Source organism: Pseudophryne corroboree, chromosome 2 (assembly GCF_028390025.1).
Source record: "Pseudophryne corroboree isolate aPseCor3 chromosome 2, aPseCor3.hap2, whole genome shotgun sequence".
Classification (NCBI taxonomy): Eukaryota; Metazoa; Chordata; class Amphibia; order Anura; family Myobatrachidae; genus Pseudophryne; species Pseudophryne corroboree.
The window spans coordinates 916678834-916703158 of NC_086445.1; the positions used below are offsets into that span (position 1 = coordinate 916678834).

The 24325-nt window shown below is 44.8% G+C and overlaps 1 protein-coding gene across 1 annotated transcript in view; it reads right to left on the minus strand.

Moving 5' to 3' along the window:
• LOC135050030 (nuclear envelope pore membrane protein POM 121-like) overlaps positions 1–24325 on the minus strand; it is a 212763-nt gene that overhangs the window by 95091 nt on the left and 93347 nt on the right. The window contains exons 8-9 of the mRNA XM_063956129.1: positions 9200–9374; positions 2613–2704 (exon numbers count right to left, since the gene is read on the minus strand). Of these exons, the coding sequence (XP_063812199.1) occupies positions 2613–2704; positions 9200–9374 (267 nt within the window). The remainder of the gene's footprint in view (positions 1–2612; positions 2705–9199; positions 9375–24325) is intronic.

A 24325-nucleotide genomic window follows, 5' to 3' on the forward strand; every position in this document is an offset into this window, starting at 1 on the left:
CTTCAAAGGAAGAGAAGTATTAGAACTCGAGGACATACACTGAAACTGGAGGGAGGCAGAATCAGGGGAAATTTAAGGAAAAATTACTTCACAGAAAGGGTAGTGGATAAGTGGAATAGCCTCCCATCAGAGGTGGTAGAGGCGAAGACTGTAGAGCAATTTAAACATGCTTGGGATAGGCATATGAATATCCTTACAAAGAATTAAGGTTCAAAAAGGGTTGAGATTACCTAAAGGATAAAAAGTAAAAGGGGCAGACTAGATGGGCCAAGTGGTTCTTATCTGCCGTCAAATTCTATGTTTCTATTCCAAGGAGGCAGAAGATTGACTTGAGAACAAATTCTGTTAAAGGAGGATTCTTCTAGAATTCCAGAAGGCATGACAAGGTTTTAGTGTGGGTATTGCACCAGGTACTCCTTATGGATGTCTGGTTCCTAATAAGCCCTTGTTTCAGCAGGTGAAAGATTTCCATCCATTCGGATGTTAGCTTTATGAAGCTTGGCGTATGCAAGTTCCTTATGTAAGATATTCAGTCTCTATACACTCTCCAGGGGTTGGTCAGGAGGCCGATGGTCAGCATACCTCCGCCAGTATCCCGGCAGCGGAATGCTGGTGGGGGGTGGGGGAAAGCGCAACAAGCCCCTTGCAGGCTTGCTGGGATCGCCACGCTGCAGGCTCAGTGGCGACCTGCGCTCACCACACGTTCTAATCCCACTCTATTGGTGTCGGGGACACCCACGAGCGGGAATAGTCCCTGCTAGTCGGCATGCAGACTGTTGGGATTCTCAGGGGGCGGTGTTGCCACCGGTCACCTGACCGCCGGTAGTCAAATAACTACATCCCCTCTCCAGTAAGTATACAGTTAATTGAAGTCTCCTGCCACATTAGATGCTCATTTTGCACAACTACCCTGGAAAACTACCACTACATTCTTTATGCTGCAGCTATCAAAACGTGCATGAACTGTAAGGTTGCATCCATACTCCCCTCCATATACACAGCAGCTTGGGCCTCAAAAGACCTATTTTAGCAAAACAGTAGACAGGCCAAAACAGATGAAGACTTGTAGTCTCACAACATCGCTGAAATTGGTCTAGGAATGTCTCTGCAAGGCCTTAAGACCCGGATCACCTTCCTCACTCCTGAAGGGATGCAAAGGCAAACTGCTGAATGTACAGCTTCCCCCTGGTCAATGTCTCCTTGCAACAAATCTATTTTTCCACAAAATCACCGGTGCCGGCGGCTTCCCAGCATGTTCAGCAACACAAAGAGAGCAGGAGGGCTTCTTGCCTGCCAGGAACTTGCATTTTCAGACAAGTTAACCTCAATTTTTGCAAGAGGTAGCTACTCCAAAACACACTTTGCAGGACATATATGGACCATGCTTCATTATGCAAAATTGGTCCTATTTAGAACAATAACCCCGATGTATATAAAAATGCAATACTTTTATTAAGAACAAATATTGCATTAAACGTGCATACATTTAGCTATAGTCACAAAAATTCACTTGGGTCTATTTGGCATTGTACTCTTCTCCAGTGTCCAAGGTACAGGTGTGTCCTCATACCTCATTACTACAGTCACGCCAAACAGCCCCTCTTGGTATGCCAGGTTGTTTAAGACCCTGCTAACATCTTTTTTGCGTTTCCTTTCTGTCACAGAAGCGTCTTTGTTGCAACACGCTGCGGCTAGGATGTACCAGGAGACTGTGCCGATTAATTTGATATGCAACACTTTTAAATCTCTGTGTGACAGATTACACATACCTATTCCCAGTTTATCTGGAAGCACTCTCCCCTGCTCTAAGAACACTTCTATGCTGTAGAACAAGGCAGTTCCACCTCGGTGCCACAGAAACTATTGTACATACAACGAACACTAGATGCCATCTACTAATGGTGAACTGCAGTCCCTGGTTATGTGGAACACCAACAACCAGATATCTCTATAGTGTAAAAAGGTTATTTTAGATATAGTTTGTAACCAATGCAATATTGATATTGGATAAACTCCTGTGCAGAATAAACTAAGCTCTTATTTGTGGCAGCTATTTAATATAACCCAGGATTCAGTTAGACTGATACAATCCCTCATTAGCACCAGTGGAGCGGTGGGTAGGCTTCCCATCTGGAGGAATAAATAAGCAGTTCTAGATTCCACAACATCCTGCTCTAATCACATTAAACAAGGACTCCCCATAGCTTCTCTGAAGGAGAACAGAAAAATCTTAAAAACTTCATGAAAAAGTAATGAGTTACATTTAACTGTACAACCGACAGCTACAATGAGCCACGGAACACCATTATTACTTACCTGTTCACAGAAATTAAATTTTTTGGTATTTTCTACAACACTTTAGTGAGCTGCAAAAGTTACTGCACCTATGAATTCTTATTTACTTTAATGCACTTGTTACTTCCTAAGAGGAGAACAGCTATTTCAAGACTGTTTAAGTATCAATGTAAAATGCAATAGGTTTACCCAACCAAGTAACACAACAGGTTGCTCTTTATGAAAGACCCTTTCTAATCTGCTCACATTAAGGCGTAAAGTTTACAAAAAGACGGATGCGTCTTAGGCAACATAAAGCAACCGTTTCTATGAGTTACCTGGCTTTTTTGGCAGACACATCTGGTGTCTGGCTTCGAGATGAGGAGGAGCTTGAAACAGCCGGGGTGTTACGAGTACTACTTTTCCTCTTCTATTGAAAAAAAAAAAAAAAAAAAATGGTAAAAAAATAAATAAATTTAAGTTAGCATGTAATAAGATTTTACTTACCGGTAAATCTATTTCTCGTAGTCTGTAGTGGATGCTGGGGACTCCGTAAGGACCATGGGGAATAGACGGGCTCTGCAGAAGACATGGGCACTCTAAGAAAGAATTAGGACTACTGGTGTGCACTGGCTCCTCCCTCTATGCCCCTCCTCCAGACCTCAGTTAAGGACACGGTGCCCGGAAGAGCCGACATTACAAGGAAAGGATTTTGGAATCCAGGGTAAGACTCATACCAGCCACACTGTATAACTCGTGATAAACTTACCCAGTTAACAGTATGAACAACAACAGAGCATCAGACCAACCTGATGCAACCATAACATAACCCTTATGTAAGCAATAACTATATACAAGCATTGCAGAAGAAGTCCGCACTTGGGACGGGCGCCCAGCATCCACTACGGACTACGAGAAATAGATTTACCGGTAAGTAAAATCTTATTTTCTCTAACGTCCTAGTGGATGCTGGGGACTCCGTAAGGACCATGGGGATTATACTAAAGCTCCCAAACGGGCGGGAGAGGGCGGATGACTCTGCAGCACCGAATGAGCAAACACAAGGTCCTCCTCAGCCAGGGTATCAAACTTGTAGAATTTTGCATAAGTGTTTGAACCCGACCAAGTAGCTGCTCGATAAAGCTGTAATGCCGAGACCCCTCGGGCAGCCGCCCAAGAAGAGCCCACCTTCCTTGTGGAATGGGCTTTTACTGATTTTGGAGGCGGCAATCCAGCCGCAAAATGAGCCTGCTGGAATCGTGTTACAGATCCAGCGAGCAATAGTTTGCTTTGAAGCAGGAGCACCCAGCTTGTTGGATGCATACAGGATAAACGACGACTCAGTTTTCCTGACTCCAGCCGTTCTGGCTACATAAACCTTCAAAGCCCTGACTACCTCTAGTAACTTGGAGTCCTCCAAGTCACGAGTAGCCGCAGGCACCACAATAGGTTGGTTCAAATGAAAAGATGACACCACTTTTGGCAGAAAGTGCGGACGAGTCCGTAATTCTGCCCTGTCCATATGGAAAACCAGATAGGGGCTTTTTTGTGACAAAGCCGCCAATTCTGACACACGCCTAACTGAAGCTAAGGCCAATAGCATGACCACTTTCCACGTGAGATATTTTAACTCCACGGTCTTAAGTGGCTCAAACCAGTGAGATTTCAGGAAACTCAACACCACGTTAAGATCCCAAGGTGCCACTGGTGGCACAAAAGGGGGCTGAATATGCAGCACTCCCTTTACAAACGTCTGAACTTCAGGTAGAGAAGCTAGTTTTTTATGAAAGAAAATGGATAGGGCCCAAATCTGGACCTTAATGGACCTAAATTTTAGGCCCAAAGTCACTCCTGACTGTAGGAAGTGAAGGAAACGGCCCAGCTGGAATTCCTCTGTGGAGGCATTCCTGGCCTCACACCAAGCAACATATTTTCGCCGTATACGGTGATAATGTTTAGCCGTCACGTCCTTCCTAGCCTTTATCAGCGTAGGAATAACCTCATCTGGAATCCCTTTTTTCTACTAGGATCCGGCGTTCAACCGCCATGCCGTCAAACGCAGCTGCGGTAAGTCTTGGAACAGACAAGGTCCCTGCTGCAACAGATCCTGCCCTAGGGGCGGAGGCCAGGGTCCTCTGTGAGCATTTCTTGCAGCTCTGGATACCAAGTCCTTCTTGGCCAATCCGGAACAATGAGTATTGTTCTCACTCCTCTTTTCCTTATGATTCTCAGCACTTGGGTAAGAGAGGAAGAGGAGGAAACACATAAACCGACTGGAACATCCACGGTGTCACCAGTGCGTCTACAGCTATCGCCTGAGAGTCTCTTGACCTGGCGCAATACCTCTGTAGCTTTTTGTTGAGGCGGGATGCCATCATGACCACCTGTGGCAGTTCCCACCGACCTACAATCTGCGCGAAGACTTCTTGATGAAGTCCCCCCTCTCCCGGATAGAGGTCGTGCCTGCTGAGGAAGTCTGCTTCCCAGTTGTCCACTCCCGGAATGAACACTGCTGACAGTGCTCGTACGCGAGTCTCCATCCATCGAAGAATTCTGGTGGCTTCCGCCATCGCCACCCTGCTCCTTGTGCCGCCTTGGCGGTTTACATGAGCCACTGCGGTGATGTTGTCGGATTGAATCAGCACCGATTGGTTGCGAAGCAGGGTCTCTGCTTGACTTAGGGCGTTGTATATGGCCCTTAGTTCCAGGATATTGATGTGAAGGCAAGTCTCCTGCCTTGACCACAGCCCTTGGAAACTTCTTCCCTGAGTGACTGCCCCCCACCCTCGGAGGCTTGCATCCGTGGTCACCAGGACCCAGTCCTGAATGCCGAACCTGCGGCCCTCGAGAAGGTGAGTACTCTGCAGCCACCACAGGAGAGACACCCTGGCCCCGGGGGATAGGGTGATTAACCGATGCATCTAAAGATGTGATCCAGACCACTTTGTCCAGTTACTCCCATTAGAAGGTCCTCTCATGGAACTTGCCGAAAGGAATGGCCTCGTATGATGCCACCATCCTTCCCAGGACTCGAGTGCAGTGATGCACTGACACCTGTTTTGGTTTTAATAGATTCCTGACCAGTGTCACGAGCTCCAGAGCTCTCTATCGGGAGATAAACACTTTTCTGGTCTGTGTCTAGGATCATGCCTAGGAGAGGCAGATGAGCTGTAGGAACCAACTGCGACTTTGGAATATATAGAATCCAGCCGTGTTGCCGTTACACTTCCAGAGAAAGTGATACGCTGTTCAGCCACTGCTTTCTTGATCTCGCTTTTATGAGGAGATCGTCCAAGTACGGGATAATAGTGACACCTTGCTTCCGCAGGAGCACCAACATTTCCGCCATTACCTTGGTGAATATTCTCGGGGCCGTGGAGAGACCAAACGGCAACGTCTGAAATTGGTAATGACAATCCTATACCGCAATTCTGAGGTACGCCTGATGAGGTGGATAAATGGGGACATGAAGGTATGCCTCCTTTATGTCCCGAGTCACGATAAAATCTCCCCCTTTCAGGCTTGTAACAACCGCTCTTAACGATTCCATCTTGAACTTGAACCTTTTCAGGTATATGTTCAGGGATTTTAAATTCAATAAGGGTCTGACCGAACCGTCTGGTTTCGGGACTGCCACATGGTCAAATAATAACCCCCTCCTTGTCTAAGGAGGGGAACCTTGACCACCACCTGTTGAAGATACAATTTATGAATTGCAGTTAACCCTGTTTCACTCTCGTGGGGGGAAGCCGGCAGGGCCGTCAGTGAGGGGGCATCTTCTCAAAGTCCAGCTTGTATCCCTGAGACACAATATCTACTGCCCAGGGATCTAACAGGGAGTGAACCCACTTGTTGCAGAACTTACGAAAGCGTGCCCCCACTGGGCCTAGCTCCGTCTGTGGAGCCCCAGCGACATGCGGTGGATTTTCATAGAGGCCGGGGAGGACTTCTGTTCCTGGGAACTAGCTGTGTTGTGCAGCTTCTTTCCTCTGGCAAGAAAGGATGCACCTCGGACTTTCTTGTTTCTTTGTTCGAAAAGCTGCATTTGATAATGACGTGCTTTCCTAGGCTGTGCAGGAATATAAGGCAAAATATCCGAATTACCAGCTATAGTCGTGGAGACCAGGTCCGAGAACCCTTCTCCACACAATCCTCAGCCTTCCATATGCCACTTAAGTTGGCATCACCTGTCCATTGCATATTCTACAGGACACGTCAAGCAGAAATCGACATAGCTTTGACTCTAGGACCCAGTATACTCATGTCTCTTTGGGCATGTTTGATTATACATATCTCTTAAGACAGCATCTTTATATATATATATATATATATATATATATATATATATATATATATATATATATATATATATAAAATATATAAAATATATATATATATATATATAAAATATATATATATATAAAATATATATATATATATATATAAAATATATATATATATATAAAATATATATATATAAATATATATATATATATATAAAATATATATATATATATATATATATATAAAATATATATATATATATATATATATATATATATATATATTATATATATATATATATATTTATATATATATATATATTTTATATATATTTTATATATATAAAATATATATATATAAAATATATATATATATAAAATATATATATATAAAATATATATATATATATATATATATAAAATATATATATATATATAAAATATATATATATATATATATATATAAAATATATATATATATATAAAATATATATATATATATATATATATAAAATATATATATATATATAAAATATATATATATATATATATATATATATATATATATATATATATATATACACACACACACATATACATACATATACATACATACATACATACACACATATATACATCCATACTAGGGTCTCAATTTCTGCTGATAAGGTACCTGTCCACGCCGCCCCAGCGCTATAAACCCATGCCGACACAATCGCCGGTCTGAGTAGTGTACCAGAATGTGCACGCTATCTGCAGGATCCCTGAGAATAGCTAGGGATACCTTCTGGGCAAACGTGACACCCTAGGGGAAGATTCCCATCACATCCTGGTCCTAGTGGGGAAAGGATACTGCCTGAGAATTCTTTGTGGGAAGCTGCAGTCTCTTGTCTGGAGATTCCCGCTCTTTTTCCTCATGAGAGGAGGGAAATTTACCTCAGCTTTCTTCCCCTTAAACGTGTACCCTTGTGTCAGGGACAAATGAGTCATCAGTGATATGCAAATCATCTTTTATTACAATAATCATATATTGAATACTTTTCTGCCATTTTAGCTGCAACTTTGCATTATCGTAGTCGACACTGGAGTCAAACTCCGTGTCGATATCAGTGTTTATTATCTTGGATAGTGAGCATTGTGAGACTCTGAAGGTCTCTGCGACATAGGGACAGACATGGTTAGATTTCCTGTCTGTTCTCTAATCTTTTGTGCAATAAATTCACCCTAGAACTTACACATATCCAAACAGGTGTCGGCGTTGTCGACGGAGACACCCTCTCACACATATTTGCTCCATCTCCTCCTTAGGGGAGCCTTTTCTCAGACATGTCGACACACACGTACCGACACACCACACACACAGGGGATGCTCTATTTGAAGACAGTTCCCCCACAAGGACCCTTGGAGAGACAGAGAGAGAGTATGCCAGCACACACCCCAGCGCTATATGACCCAGGAATCACACAGTAACGTAGTGTTAACCCAGTAGCTGCTGTATATATTGTTTTTACGCCCAATTTATGTGCCCCACCTCTCTTTCACTCTCTTCTATTGTGTTTCTGCAGGGGAGAGCCTGGGGAGCTTCCTCTCAGCGGAGCTGTGGAGAGAAAATGGCGCTGGCGAGTGCTGAGGAAGAAGCCCCGCCCCCTCAGCGGCGGGCTTCTGTCCCGCGATTGTGTGTAAAAATAATGGCAAGGGCTCATGCATATTACAGTGCCCAGCTGTATATATGCCCTATTTTGCCAGGAGGTACTCAATTGCTGCCCAGGGCGCCCCCCCCCTGCGCCCTGCACCCTACAGTGGGCGGAGTGTGTGGGTTTAGTGTGGGAGCAATGGCGCACAGCTGCAGTGCTGTGCGCTACCTCATATGAAGACAGGAGTCTTCTGCCGCCGATTTTGACGTCTTCTTGCTTCACCCGCCGGCTTCTGTCTTCTGGCTCTGCGAGGGGGACGGCGGCGCGGCTCCGGGAACGGACGACCAAGGTTAAGTTCGTGTGTTCGATCCTTCTGGAGCTAATGGTGTCCAGTAGCCTAAGAAGTGCAACCTAGCCGCAGTTAGTAGGTTTGCTTCTCTCCCCTCAGTCCCACGTAGCAGAGAGCCTGTTGCCAGCAGAAGCTCTCTGAAAATAAAAAAACCTAACTAAAATACTTTCTTATTAGCAAGCTCAGGAGAGCTCACTAAAATGCACCCAGCTCCGTCCGGGCACAGGTTCTAACTGAGGTCTGGAGGAGGGGCATAGAGGGAGGAGCCAGTGCAAACCAGTAGTCCTAATTCTTTCTTGAAGTGCCCTGTCTCCTGCGGAGCCTGTCTATTCCCCATGGTCCTTACGGAGTCCCCAGCATCCACTAGGACGTTAGAGAAAATTTAATCTTAATGACACGTCAATGAAGCCTGTTGCATTTGCGTGACCCACCTAGGGCATGGGTCTGCAACCTGTGGCTCTCAGATGGATGTGGAACTACACATCCCAGCATGCCATGCCACAGTTTGCTTTTAAGGCATGATAAAACTGAGGTAGGGCATGCCGAGATGTGTAGTTCCACAGCAGCTGGAGAGCCGCAGGTTGCAAACTCATGACCTAGGGAAAACAGGCGCTAAAAATAGCTTAATTTCTCTCACATAAGGCCAACAAAACAATACCTGCAAGGGGTATATGAGGGAACTGTAGGAGCTTGTGATGACATTATGTGAATGCATGTTGGGAAATCCACGCCTTTGAATATTATTAAATGAACTTTTGGAGGAGGTCCGGGAGCGTTTTGTCACATGGTCGTCACGCGGTTGCGCATTCGGCCCTCTCTTCAAGGTGTCTGGCCTGAAAACACAAGCAAAGTCACCATGATACAGTACTTTACATTAGGCAGAGTTAACTAAACAATCAATAAAATGAGCATCATAGCAAGGTAACAATAACTAGTAGCAGATGCCTAGACAGCTGTATCTCATGAACACACTAACATAATAAAGATTCTATACACAATGCACAAGCTTACTGTGTGTCACACTACTTTAAACTAAAACTATTGTAGGAACTTACAACTAAACCGTGCACTTATTACACGTTTTAGGTTATTTGTCAAGTACGATCATAGCTTTTATGTTAAAGCTACTTCTCTAGACTTTTCCTTAATACACAAACGATCCTCTTAAACAGCAAAAAAATAAGAATTTACTTACCGATAATTCTATTTCTCATAGTCCGTAGTGGATGCTGGGACTCCGTAAGGACCAGGGGGATAGCGGCTCCGCAGGAGACTGGGCACAAAAGTAAAAGCTTGAACTAGCTGGTGTGCACTGGCTCCTCCCCCTATGACCCTCCTCCAAGCCTCAGTTAGGATACTGTGCCCGGACGAGCGTACATAATAAGGAAGGATATTGAATCCCGGGTAAGACTCATACCAGCCACACCAATCACACCGTACAACCTGTGATCTGAACCCAGTTAACAGTATGATAAACGAAGGAGCCTCTGAAAAAATGGCTCACAACAATAACCCGAATTTTGTAACAATAACTATATACAAGCATTGCAGACAATCCGCACTTGGGATGGGCGCCCAGCATCCACTACGGACTATGAGAAATAGAATTATCGGTAAGTAAATTCTTATTTTCTCTGACGTCCTAGTGGATGCTGGGAACTCCGTAAGGACCATGGGGATTATACCAAAGCTCCCAAACGGGCGGGAGAGTGCGGATGACTCTGCAGCACCGAATGAGAGAACTCCAGGTCCTCCTCAGCCAGGGTATCAAATTTGTAGAATTTAGCAAACGTGTTTGCCCCTGACCAAGTAGCTGCTCGGCAAAGTTGTAAAGCCGAGACCCCTCGGGCAGCCGCCCAAGATGAGCCCACCTTCCTTGTGGAATGGGCTTTTACAGATTTTGGCTGTGGCAGGCCTGCCACAGAATGTGCAAGCTGAATTGTACTACAAATCCAACGAGCAATCGTCTGCTTAGAAGCAGAAGCACCCAGCTTGTTGGGTGCATACAGGATAAACAGCGAGTCAGATTTCCTGACTCCAGCCGTCCTGGAAATATATATTTTCAGGGCCCTGACTACGTCCAGTAACTTGGAGTCCTCCAAGTCCCTAGTAGCCGCAGGCACCACAATAGGCTGGTTCACGTGAAACGCTGAAACCACCTTTGGGAGAAATTGAGGACGAGTCCTCAATTCTGCCCTATCCGTGTGAAAAATCAGGTAAGGGCTTTTAGAAGATAAAGCCGCCAATTCTGAGACACGCCTGGCTGAAGCCAGGGCTAACAGCATTACCACCTTCCATGTGAGATATTTTAATTCCACAGTGGTGAGTGGTTCAAACCAATGTGATTTTAGGAACCCCAAAACCACATTGAGATCCCAAGGTGCCACCGGGGGCACAAAAGGAGGCTGTATATGCAGTACCCCTTTGACAAACGTCTGGACTTCAGGCACTGAAGCCAGTTCTTTTTGGAAGAAAATTGACAGGGCCGAAATTTGAACCTTAATGGACCCTAATTTTAGGCCCATAGACAGTCCTGTTTGCAGGAAATGTAGGAAGCGACCCAGTTGAAATTCCTCTGTAGGGGCCTCTTTGGCCTCACACCACGCAACATATTTTCGCCAAATGCGGTGATAATGTTTTGCGGTTACATCCTTCCTGGCCTTTATCAGGGTAGGGATGACTTCTTCTGGAATGCCTTTTTCCTTCAGGATCCGGCGTTCAACCGCCATGCCGTCAAACGCAGCCGCGGTAAGTCTTGGAACAGACAAGGTCCCTGCTGGAGCAGGTCCTTTCTTAGAGGTAGAGGCCACGGGTCCTCCGTGAGCATCTCTTGAAGTTCCGGGTACCAAGTCCTTCTTGGCCAATCCGGAACCACGAGTATAGTTCTTACTCCTCTCCTTTTTATGATTCTCAGTACTTTTGGTATGAGAGGCAGAGGAGGGAACACATACACTAACTGGTACACCCATGGTGTTACCAGAGCGTCCACCGCTATTGCCTGAGGGTCCCTTGACCTGGCGCAATATCTGTCTAGTTTTTTGTTGAGACGGGACGCCATCATGTCCACCTTTGGTTTTTCCCAACGGTTTACCATCTCTTGGAAGACTTCTGGATGAAGTCCCCACTCCCCCGGGTGAAGGTCGTGTCTGCTGAGGAAGTCCGCTTCCCAGTTGTCCACTCCCGGAATGAACACTGCTGACAGTGCCATCACATGATTCTCCGCCCAGCGAAGAATCCTTGCAGCTTCTGCCATCGCCCTCCTGCTTCTCGTGCCGCCCTGTCTGTTTACGTGGGCGACTGACGTGATGTTGTCCGATTGGATCAATACCGCCTGACCCTGAAGCAGGGGTTTTGCTCGACTTAGGGCATTGTAAATGGCCCTTAGTTCCAGAATGTTTATATGAAGAGATGTTTCCATGCTTGACCACAAGCCCTGGAAATTTTGTCCCTGTGTGACTGCTCCCCAGCCTCTCAGGCTGGCATCTGTGGTCACCAGGATCCAATCCTGAATGCCGAATCTGCGGCCCTCTAGTAGATGAGCACTCTGCAGCCACCACAGAAGAGACACCCTTGTCCTTGGCGACAGGGTTATCCGCTGATGCATCTGAAGATGCGATCCGGACCATTTGTCCAGAAGATCCCACTGAAACGTTCTTGCATGGAATCTTCCGAATGGAATCGCTTCGTAAGAAGCCACCATTTTTCCCAGGACCCTCGTGCACTGATGCACTGACACCTGGCCTGGTTTTAGGAGATTCCTGACTAGCTCGGATAACTCCCTGGCCTTCTCCTCTGGGAGAAACACCTTTTTCTGGACTGTGTCCAGAATCATTCCTAGGAACAGGAGACGTGTCGTTGGAATCAGCTGCGATTTTGGAATATTTAGAATCCACCCGTGCTGACGTAACACTAACTGAGATAGTGCTACTCCGACTTCTAACTGTTCCCTGGACCTTGCCCTTATCAGGAGATCGTCCAAGTAAGGGATAATTAAAACGCCTTTTCTTCGAAGAAGAATCATCATTTCGGCCATTACCTTGGTAAAGACCCGAGGTGCCGTGGACAACCCAAACGGCAGCGTCTGAAACTGATAATGACAGTTTTGTACTACAAACCTGAGGTACCCTTGGTGAGAAGGGTAGATTGGGACGTGGAGATAAGCATCTTTGATGTCCAGAGACACCATATAGTCCCCTTCTTCCAGGTTTGCTATCACTGCTCTGAGTGACTCCATCTTGAATTTGAACCTCTTTATGTAAGTGTTCAAGGATTTTAGATTTAAAATTGGTCTCACCGAGCCGTCCGGCTTCGGTACCACAACAGCGTGGAATAATACCCCTTTCCCTGTTGTAGGAGAGGTACCTTGATTATCACCTGCTGGGAATACAGCTTGTGAATGGCTTCCAAAACTGCCTCCCTGTCGGAGGGAGACTTTGGTAGAGCAGACTTCAGGAACCGGCGAGGGGGAGACGTCTCGAATTCCAGTTTGTACCCCTGTGATACTACCTGCAGAATCCAGGGGTCCACTTGCGAGTGAGCCCACTGCGCGTTGAAATTTTTGAGACGGGCCCCCACCGTGTCCGAGTCCGCTTGTAAAGCCCCAGCGTCATGCTGAAGACTTGGCAGAAGCAGAGGAGGGCTTCTGCTCCTGGGAAGAGGCTGCCTGGTGCAGTCTTTTTCCTCTTCCTCTGCCCCGGGGCAGAAATGAGTGGCCTTTTGCCCGCTTGTACTTATGGGAACGAAAGGACTGAGTTTGAAAAGACGGTGTCTTTTTCTGCTGAGAGGTGACCTGGGGTAAAAAGGTGGACTTTCCGGCCGTTGCCGTGGCCACCAGGTCCGATAGACCGGCCCCAAATAACTCCTCCCCTTTATACGGCAATACTTCCATGTGTCGTTTGGAATCCGCATCCCCTGACCACTGTCGCGTCCATAACGCTCTTCTGGCAGAAATGGACATAGCACTCACTCTTGATGCCAGGGTGCAAATATCCCTCTGTGCATCACGCATATATAGTAATGCATCCTTCAAATGCTCTATAGTTAGTAATATACTGTCCCTATCCAGGGTATCAATATTTTCAGTCAGGGAATCCGACCACGCCACTCCAGCACTGCACATCCAGGCTGAGGCGATTGCTGGTCGCAGTATAACACCAGTATGTGTGTATATACCCTTGAGGATATTTTCCAGCCTTCTATCCGCTGGTTCTTTGAGGGCGGCCGTATCAGGAGACGGTAACGCTATTTGTTTAGATAAACGTGTGAGCGCTTTATCTACTCTAGGGGGTGTTTCCCAACGCGCCCTAACCTCTGGCGGGAAAGGGTATAGTGCCAATAATTTATTAGAAATTAGCACTTTATCGGGGGAAACCCACGCTTTATCACACACCTCATTTAATTCATCTGACTCAGGAAAAGCTACTGGTAGTTTTTTCACTCCCCCACATAATACCCTTCTTTGTGGTACTTGTAGTGTCAGAAATGTTCAATGCCTCCTTCATTGCCGTGATCATGTAACGTGTGGCCCTACTGGACATTACGTTTGTCTCCTCACCGTCGACACTGGACTCAGTATCCGTGTCTGGGTCGACCCACTGAGGTAACGGGCGTTTTATCGCCCCTGACGGTGTCTGAGACGCCTGGACAGGCACTAATTGATTTGTCGGCTGTCTCATGTCGTCAACAGTTTTTTGTAAAGTGCTGACATTGTCACGTAGTTCTTTAAATACAACCATCCAGTCAGGTGTCGACTCCCTAGGGGGTGACATCACTAACACAGGCAATTGCTCTGCTTCCACATCATTTTCCTCCTCATACATGTCGACACAATCGTACCGACACCCAGCACACACACAGGGAATGCTCTGAAAGAGGACAGGACCCCACTAGCCCTTTGGGGAGACAGAGGGAGAGTTTGCCAGCACACACCAGAGCGCTATATATATATATATATATATATATATATATATATATATATATATATATATATATATATATATATATATATATATATATATATATATAGATAACCTTATATAAAAGTGTTACTCCCTTTTATAGCTGCTGTTTATAATTTAGCTGCCAATAGTGCCCCCCCTCTCTCGTGCCAGCAGGACTCACTGAAAATAAAAAACCTAAAATAAACTTTTACTCTAAGCAGCTCAGGAGAGCCACCTAGCATGCACCCTTCTCGTTCGGGCACAAAAATCTAACTGAGGCTTGGAGGAGGGTCATAGGGGGAGGAGCCAGTGCACACCAGCTAGTTCAAGCTTTTACTTTTGTGCCCAGTCTCCTGCGGAGCCGCTATCCCCCTGGTCCTTACGGAGTCCCAGCATCCACTTAGGACGTTAGAGAAATAGGAATTGAACGTTACGCAGTTCTGTTTTTGAAAGTTAATGCAAATACAGCCACTTACTTTAAAACATCTGTTTCAACATTTATAGACACGGGCGAGCGCAACAAGCCTCTTGCGGGCTCCTCTATAGGTGGCGTGGACACCTACGAGTGGGAATAGTCCCTGCTAGTCAGCATTCTAATGGGGCGGGATGTAGGGGGAGGTATTGGTCACATAACTACGTCCTCATAAAATAAAAAATTATATATATATATATATATACATATATACACACACACACACACGTATAAAATATATATATATATATATATATATATATATATATATATATATATATATATATATATATATTTATTAGGGTGCATCAAACGCCCCGACATTCGGAATGCTTGCCGTCCCTATTCTTGAAATGTACCTTTTTAGCATAGAAACTGTGCAAATTTTTTTTTATGTACGTTTTGACTTAGGTGGTCCATCTCCACACCCAAAAATTGTCTGTATTGTATTGTACTGTATTGTATTATACAAAACAACTATCTTTAGCAAAACGAAACAAACTTTTGTATGTGTGCCATGAATGCGTGTCTTACATTGATTAAAGAACATAAAGAAAGGGAACAGCATGAAGCCTCATGGGCCTATTGTGGCTGTTCCCATCCAAATCATTAAACAAATTATTTATTTTTCAGATAAAATAAATAGAAATTTATAGAAATAAATAGAAATAAAATAAATAGAAAAAATAGGATTTTAATACCTACCGGTAAATCCTTCTCTCTTAGTCCGTAGAGGATGCTGGGGACTCCAAAAGGACCATGGGGTATAGACGGGATCCGCAGGAGACATGGGCACTTTAAGACTTTAAATGGGTGTGAACTGGCTCCTCCCTCGATGCCCCTCCTCCAGACCTCCGTTATAGGAACTGTGCCCAGGGAGACGGACATTTCGAGGAAAATTATTTTTGTTAAACCAAGGGTGAGGTACACACCAGCTCACACCACAACACACCGTACAACATGGCTTTTAACTAAACACCAGTTAACGGCATGAACCAAAATCAGCAACAGGCTGATCTTAACCGAAACACAACCTTCGTGTAACATAAGCAATAACTACTAACAAGTACTGCAGCTAAAGTCCGCACAGCATCCTCTACGGACTAAGAGAAAAGGATTTACCGGTAAGTATTAAAATCCTATTTTCTCATACGTCCTACAGGATGCTGGGGACTCCAAAAGGACCATGGGGTTTATACCAAAGCTCCAAACCGGGCGGGAGAGTGCGGACGCCTCTGCAGCACCGATTGAGCAAACATGAGGTCCTCATCAGCCAGGGTATCAAACTTGTAGAACTTAGCAAAAGTGTTTGAACCAGACCAAGTAGCTGCTCGGCAAAGTTGAAAAGCCGAGACTCCTCGGGCAGCCGTCCAGGATGAGCCCACCTTCCTAGTAGAATGGGCCTTCACCGAATCCGGTAACGGCAATCCAGCCGTAGAATGAGCATGCCTAATCGTATCACAGATCCAGTGTGCAATAGTCTGCTTAGAAGCAGGAGCCCCAATTTTGTTGGAAGCATACAGGATAAACAGAGCCACTGTTTTCCTAATACGAGCCGTTCTGGCTACATAAACTTTCAAAGCTCTGACTACATCGAGAGACTTTGAATCAGCCAAGGCTTCAGTAGCCACAGGCACCACAATAGGTTGGTTCATGTGAAACGAAGAAACCACCTTTGGCCGAAATTGTTGACGAGTTCTCAATTCCGCTCCATCCTCATGGAAGAAGATCAAATAGGGGCTCTTGTGAGACAAAGCCGCTAATTCCGACACCCGCCTTGCGGACGCCAAGGCCAAAAGCATGACCACTTTCCAAGTGAGAAATTTTAACTCAACCTTTCGTAAAGGTTCAAACCAGTGTGACATAAGAAACTGCAACACCACGTTAAGGTCCCATGGTGCCACCGGGGGCACAAATGGAGGTTGGATGTGTAGCACTCCCTTCACAAAAGTCTGAACCTCTGGAAGGGTGGACAATTCTTTTTGAAAGAAAATCGATAAGGCTGAAATCTGAACTTTAATGGAGCCCAACTTTAGGCCCGCATCCACACCTGCTTGCAAAAAAATGGAGAAAACGACCCAGATGAAATTCTTCCGTAGGAGCCTTCTTGGATTCACACCAAGACACATTTTCTCCAAATACGGTGATAATGCTTCGCCGTTACTTCCTTTCTAGCTTTAAGTAGAATGGGGATGACTTCACCGGGAATACCATTCTGAGCTAGGATTTGGCGTTCAACCGCCACGCCGTCAAAAGCAACCGCGGTAAGTCTTGGAACACGGACGGCCCTTGCTGTAATAGGTCCTCTCTTAGAGGAAGAGGCCAGTGATCTCCTATGAGTAATTCCTGAAGATCCGGATACCAGGCCCTCCGTGGCCAATCTGGAACAATGAGTATCGCCTGAACCCTTGTTCTACTTATGATCCTTATCACCTTTGGAATAAGTGGAAGTGGAGGGAACACATATACCAACTGAAACACCCACGGTGTCACCAGGGCGTCCACTGCACTGGCTTGAGGGTCCCACGACCCGGAACAATATCTCTGAAACTTCTTGTTGAGGCGAGACGCCATCATGTCTATTTGAGGAATTCCCCAATGACTTGTCACTTCTGCAAAGACCTCTTGATGCAGACCCCACTCTCCTGGATGGAGATCGTGTCTGCTGAGGAAGTCTGCTTCCCAGTTGTCCACGCCCGGAATGAAGACCGCTGACAGAGCGCTTTCCTGTTTTTCCGCCCAGCGGAGAACTTTTGTGGCCTCCGCCATCGCCGCTCTGCTCTTTGTTCCACCCTGGCGGTTTATGTACGCCACTGCTGTAATGTTGTCCGACTGAATCAGGACGGGCAAACCGCGAAGATGATGTTCCGCTTGTAGAAGGCCGTTGTAGATGGCTCTTAATTCCAGAATGTTTATGTGCAGACAAGCTTCCTGGCTTGACCATTTTCCCTGGAAATTTTCCCTGTGTGACTGCTCCCCAGCCTCGGAGACTTGCATCCGTAGTCACCAGGACCCAGTCCTGGATCCCGAACCTGCGTCCCTCCAGGAGGTGAGAACTTTGGAGCCACCACATGAGAGATACTCTGGTCCTGGAGGATAGGCTTATTTTCCAGGGCATGTGCAGGTGAGACCCGGACCACTTGTCCAACAGGTCCCACTGAAACACCCTGGCATGGAATCTGCCAAACGGAATGGCTTCGTATGCTGCCACCATCTTCCCCAGAACCCGAGTGCATTGATGAATCGACACTCTTGCCGGTTTCAGAATCTCTTTGACCATGTTCTGCATTTCCAGAGCTTTTTCTACTGGGAGAAACACTCTGCAGTTCCGTGTCTAGGATCATGCCCAAGAATGACAGCCGTGTTGTCGGAACCAACTAGGACTTCGGCAAATTTAGGAGCCAACCATGTTGTTGCAGGACTGTCAGGGAGAGCGCAACGTTTCTTAGTAACTGCTCCTTGATCTCACCTTTATCAGGAGATCGTCCAAGTACGGGATAATTGTGACACCCTGCTTGCGCAGGAGCACCATAATTTCCGCCATTACTTTGGTGAAAATCCTCGGAGCCGTGGAAAGACAAAACGGCAACGTCTGAAACTGGTAATGACAATCCTGAACAGCAAACCTCAGGTAAGCTTGATGTGGAGGATATATTGGGACATGTAAGTAGACATCTTTTAGGTCTACTGACGCCATAAAATCCCCCCCTTCCAGACTGGAGATCACTGCTCGGAGAGATTCCATTTTGAATTTGAATTTTTTTTTAGAAAGAAATTGAGGGATTTTAGGTTCAGAATCGGTCTGACCGAGCCATCCGCCTTCGGGACCACGAACAGGTTTGAATGAAAACCTTCTCCCCGTTGTGACAGGGTGGGGGTGGGGAGGACCGTGACAATAACTTGCTGCAGACACAGCTTTTGTATCGCAGCGCATACTACTTCCCTTTCCGGAAGAGAAGCTGGTATGGCCGATTTGAAAAATCTGTGAGGGGGAACGTCTTGAAACTCCAGTTTGTACCCTTGGACCACTATTTCTAGCACCCAAGGATCTAGGGCCGAACGAGCCCAGACCTGACTGAAGAGTTGAAGACGTGCCCCCACCGGTGCGGACTCCAGCAGTGGAGCCCCAGCGTCATGCGGTGGATTTGGCAGCGGCCGGGGAGGACTTCTGCTCTTGGGAGCTTGCCACAGCCAGCGACTTTTTTCCCCTTCCCCTACACCTCTAGCAGCAAGGAAGGAAGACCCTCGTCCTTTTTTGAATTTATTAGACCGAAAGGACTGCATCTGATAAAGAAGCGTTTTCTTTTGTTGTGCAGGGACATACGTTAGAAAAGATGACTTACCCGCGGTAGCTGTAGATACCAGGTCCGCGAGGCCCTCACCAAACAAAACACCACCTTTATACGGTAGAGCCTCCATAGCCCTCTTAGAGTCAGCATCACCATTCCATTGATGAGTCCATAATGCTCTCCTAGCCGAGATTGCCATGGCATTGGCCCTTGATCCCAAGAGGCCAATATCTCTCGCAGCCTCCCTTAGACTGCAGCGTCCCTGACATGACCCAGTGTCAAAAGTACGCTATCCCTATCCAGGGTGTCCAAGTCAGATGATAAGTTATCTGCCCACTTTTCAATTGCACTACTCACCCATGCCGATGCCACGGGAGGTCTGAGCAGCGTACCCGTAGTGGCATAGATTTCAAAGTAGTTTCCTGCTTACGATCCGCAGGAACCTTTAGGGCCGCCGAGTCAGGGGACGGAAGCGCCACCTTCTTGGACAGCCGTGCTAGAGCCTTGTCCACATTGGGGGTTGACTCCCACTTATTCCTATCCTCAGAGGGGAACGGGTATGCCATAATAATTCTCTTGGAAATCAGCAACTTTTTGTCAGGATTTTCCTAAGCCTTTTCAAAAAGAGTGTTCAGTTCATGAGAGGGAGGAAACGTTACCACAGGTTTCTTTCCTTTAAACATACAGACCCTTGTCTCAGGAACAGCAGGGTCTTCCGTGATATGTAACACTTCTTTTATTGCCACAATCATGTACTGAATGCTCTTAGCCAGTTTAGGATTCAACCTGGCATCACCATAGTCGACACTGGAATCCGAATCCGTGTCGGTATCTGTGTCTGCTATTTGGGTAAACGGCCATTTCTGTGACCCTGAGGGAGTCTGCGTTTGGGATAAAGCATCTTCCATGGATTGTCTCCATGTTTGGTTCCGAGCCTCAGATTTATCCAATCTCTTATTTAATAAAGCCACATTTGCATTCAAGGCACTCAACATATTTACCCAATCAGAAGTCGGCGGTGCCGACAGAGTCACTCCCCCACACTGTTCTGTCCCCACTCCAGCCTCCTCCTGGGAAGAGCCTTCAGCCTCAGACATGTCGACACACTTGTACTGACACCACTATCACACTGGGCTATAGGGGACAGACCCACAATAAGGCCTATTAGAGAAACACAGAGGGAGTTTGCCAGCTCACACCCAGCGCCTATCCCGGTATGAAAGTATATATATATATGTATGTATATATATATATATATATATATATATATATATATATATATATATATATATATATATATATATATATATATATATATATATATATATATATATATATATATATATATATATAATGCTCCAGACCTGTCAGCGCTTTTTATAAATAATAATAAACACCAAATTTGCTGTGCCCCCCCGTTTAGCACCCTGTTACGTGTGACAGAAGTGTAGGAGGCCAGGACCAGCGTCTCTGCACCTCACTGTGGAGAGAAAATGGCGCTGATTAGAGCCGAGAGGACCAAGCCCCGCCCCCTTCATGGCGCGCTCATGTCCCGCTATTTTTTTATACTGGCGGGGGTCTGTATACAGTGCTTATGCACTGTATATTACTTTTGCCAAGCTGAATTTGAGGTATTATTGCTGCCCAGGGCGCCCGCCCTGCACCCATGTAGTGCCGCTTATGTGTGGGAGCAATGGCGCGCAGCGCGGTACCTCCAAGACTGAAGTATTCTGCCGTCTGTAGTGAAGTCTTCTGTACTTCAGTTACTCACCCGGCTTCTTTCTTCTGACTCTGAGTGGGACGACGGCGCGGCTCCGGGAACAAGCAGCTAGGCTATACCAAGTGATCAGACCCTCTGGAGCTAATGGTGTCCAGTAGCCTAAGAAGCAGAGCCTTTAACTCACAGAAGTAGGTCTGCTTCTCTCCCCTCAGTCCCACGAAGCAGGGAGCCTGTTGCCAGCAGTGCTCCCTGAAAATAATAAACCTAAATAAAGTATTTTTCAGAGAAACTCAGGAGAGCTCCCCTGGTGTATGTCCAGTCTCTCTAGGCACAGAATCTAACTGAGGTCTGGAGGAGGGGCATAGAGGGAGGAGCCAGTTCACACCCATTTAAAGTCTTAAAGTGCGGATCCCGTCTATACCCCATGGTCCTTTTGGAGTCACCAGCATCCTCTAGGACGTATGAGAAATAGAAATGAATAGAAATCTTTAATCTTCAGGGTCATGGTGGGCCACATAAATATCATCTCAGATTCTTCAAAATTGGTATGCAATATATCCTTAACAATTCAAAAAAAAAATGTAGCATGGGGACAAATCATTTTTCTTACTTTAAAAAAAAAAAAAAAAAAAATTATATTATATATATATATATATATATATATATATATATATATATATATATATATATATATATATATATATATATATATATATATATATATATATATATATATATATCTAAAAAGAAAGACAGGGGGGGCGCTCCATAGTGCAGAATCAATTTTTAATTATAAAAGCACACTAGCACTGCAGTTTAAAACACAGCGATATATGCCCGTACCAGAACAAACTCCGCTGTGGGCTTAATACCACATGATATATAACACAAATGCCCCCGGCAATTTCTCCAAACCTCCGGCAGATCTCCTGAGACAGGATCTCAGCCCCGTACCGCTGGATACAGCCGCCGGTCGGGACACCGTCACCCGTCGATAACCACCGAGGCAGGAGGGGGCACGACCACACACGTCAGCAAGCCACGCCCCTACGCGTTTCGTCACAGACTTCGTCAGAGGGCTGGCTTGCTGAACGTCAGACATTACCTTTTAAAACAGTTCTCACCAATCAGCTACTTCCAATAATTAAAATACACACAGTGCACACACCATAGACCGTCCATGCCTGGAAACAAGTGTCTTTCATTAAGTTAAATTATACAATTAACTGGCTAGTTGTTTAAACAAATATTTTTAATATACTGCAGTTAAATCGAGTGAGACCCAGATTAAAGAAGTGCTATCCTTCATATTGCAGTTTAGTCAATCCTTTAAGGATAAACATTTAATTATATGAGCGGTACTTGTGAATAATAAGATGATTAATCAGCAATTAAGACTGACATTCGCCAGTCTAGTGTGGGAGCACTTTACAAGAAATTTCACAAAAACAAAATAAGCCACTTCTATTACAATGTTTCATTTGGTCCTAAACATATTAAGATGAGATATTTAACAGCGTTAAATCAACACTTTATATAACCCTTATTTACTTTATAAAGGGCCACAAGTGTAAGAGATGTAAAGAGCAGCAGGTATAAGGGACATATTAAATGGCATTTCTATACATAGTAACTTCCTATAAAGGATTACACACGAGTACCACGCTGAACACTCTGCTCAGCTAGTATTCATAAGTTAATATTTAATTAAGATTAACTGATCACAATATTTTCTAAATTGTTATAAAAGTTACCAAAGTCAGAAGCGGTATTGGTATAGGGAAACACTCAGACTACAGGGTTCATCACCAATAAACTCATATTCACCGTTCCTCAATAAATGGCGTCAGTTCATAATTTTCATTTAACCCCTTTGGTATCAAAGTACTTAGTGTTATTATCCAAAAGGTTTCCCTTTTAATCAGTTTCTTGTCACGACTACCTCCTCTTTGGTCTTGCATCACTTGTTCAATTCCCTTAAATTTCAATCCCTTTGGGTCACTATTGTGATGTTTGTGGAAATGTCTCGGCACACTATGGTTCATTACCCCATTTTTAATATTCCGCAAATGCTCGAGGACCCTAATCTTTAAAGGTCTTTTAGTTTTCCCTATATATTTAAGCCCACATGGGCACATAAGCATGTAGATAATATAGCATGAATTACAATTAATAAAGGAGTTAATCAGGTGTTGTTCATTTGATATATTACCTTCAAAGTATTTTGCGCCTTTTAATCCCTGTGGGCATATTTTACATGATCCGCATGGATAAAACCCTTTTATATTGCCAAGTATTATCTTATTACTTGGTATGCGATCATCTGATACCTTTTGTAGACAGCTCTTTGAAATCATACTTTTTATTGTCTTAGCTCTCCTATAGACAATGGTGGGCTTAGTGGGAAGATTTTTACCTAGTATCGGATCCATTTGTAATATATGCCAATTTTTCCGTAAGATCTTCTCTACTGTCTTATTCGCATCATTAAATTGCGTACTAAAGGGGCATACTAGTTTTGAATCATCCTCCCCCCATTTCTTTTTTTTCTTATATTGAAGCAATTCTTCCCTCTCCTTACTTCTAGCTGTGCATTTTGCTCTTTCTACTAAGCTGGTGGGATAACCCCTGTCACGGAATCTATTAGTGTAAATGGTTGACTGTTCTTCATATTTTTCTATTCTAGAGCAGTTCCTTCTCAATCGTGTAAATTGTGAAAGAGGTATATTTTCTTTCCATCTACCCAGGTGACAGCTATCAAACTGCAAATAGCTATTGCTGTCAACCTTTTTAAAGTGTGTGGATGTTTCCACTACTCCAGTATAAACTGATTGTGTTGAATCAAGTACCAAGTCAAGGAATTCTATTCGCTCCCCACCTATAGTATGTGTGAATTTGAGATTAAATTCATTTATGTTGATTTAACTCATAAAATTCTCAAATTCAACTTCATTACTATCCCAAATAATTAGGATATCATCAATATATCTCTTAAAAATAACAAGATGTTCTTTCATATCTCCAATCAATATTTCACTTTCCCACTGACCCATATAAAGGTTAGCTAGACTTGGGGCACAAATACTGCCCATCGCAGTCCTGCACAGCTGTATAAACCACTCATCTAAGAAGGTAAAGTAATTATGTTTCAACACAAATTCCAAACACTTACACAGAAAATTAATCATATGTTCAGTCATTTCGGGATCATTGATCAAGGTTTGTCTTACAGCTTCTACTCCCTTTTTATGGGGGATAGCTGTATACAGAGATTGTACATCAATTGTGCACCACAAGAACTTTTTTTGCCACTCTATACCTCTGACTAGTTGCAAAACTTGAGTGGAGTCCTGAACATAAGATT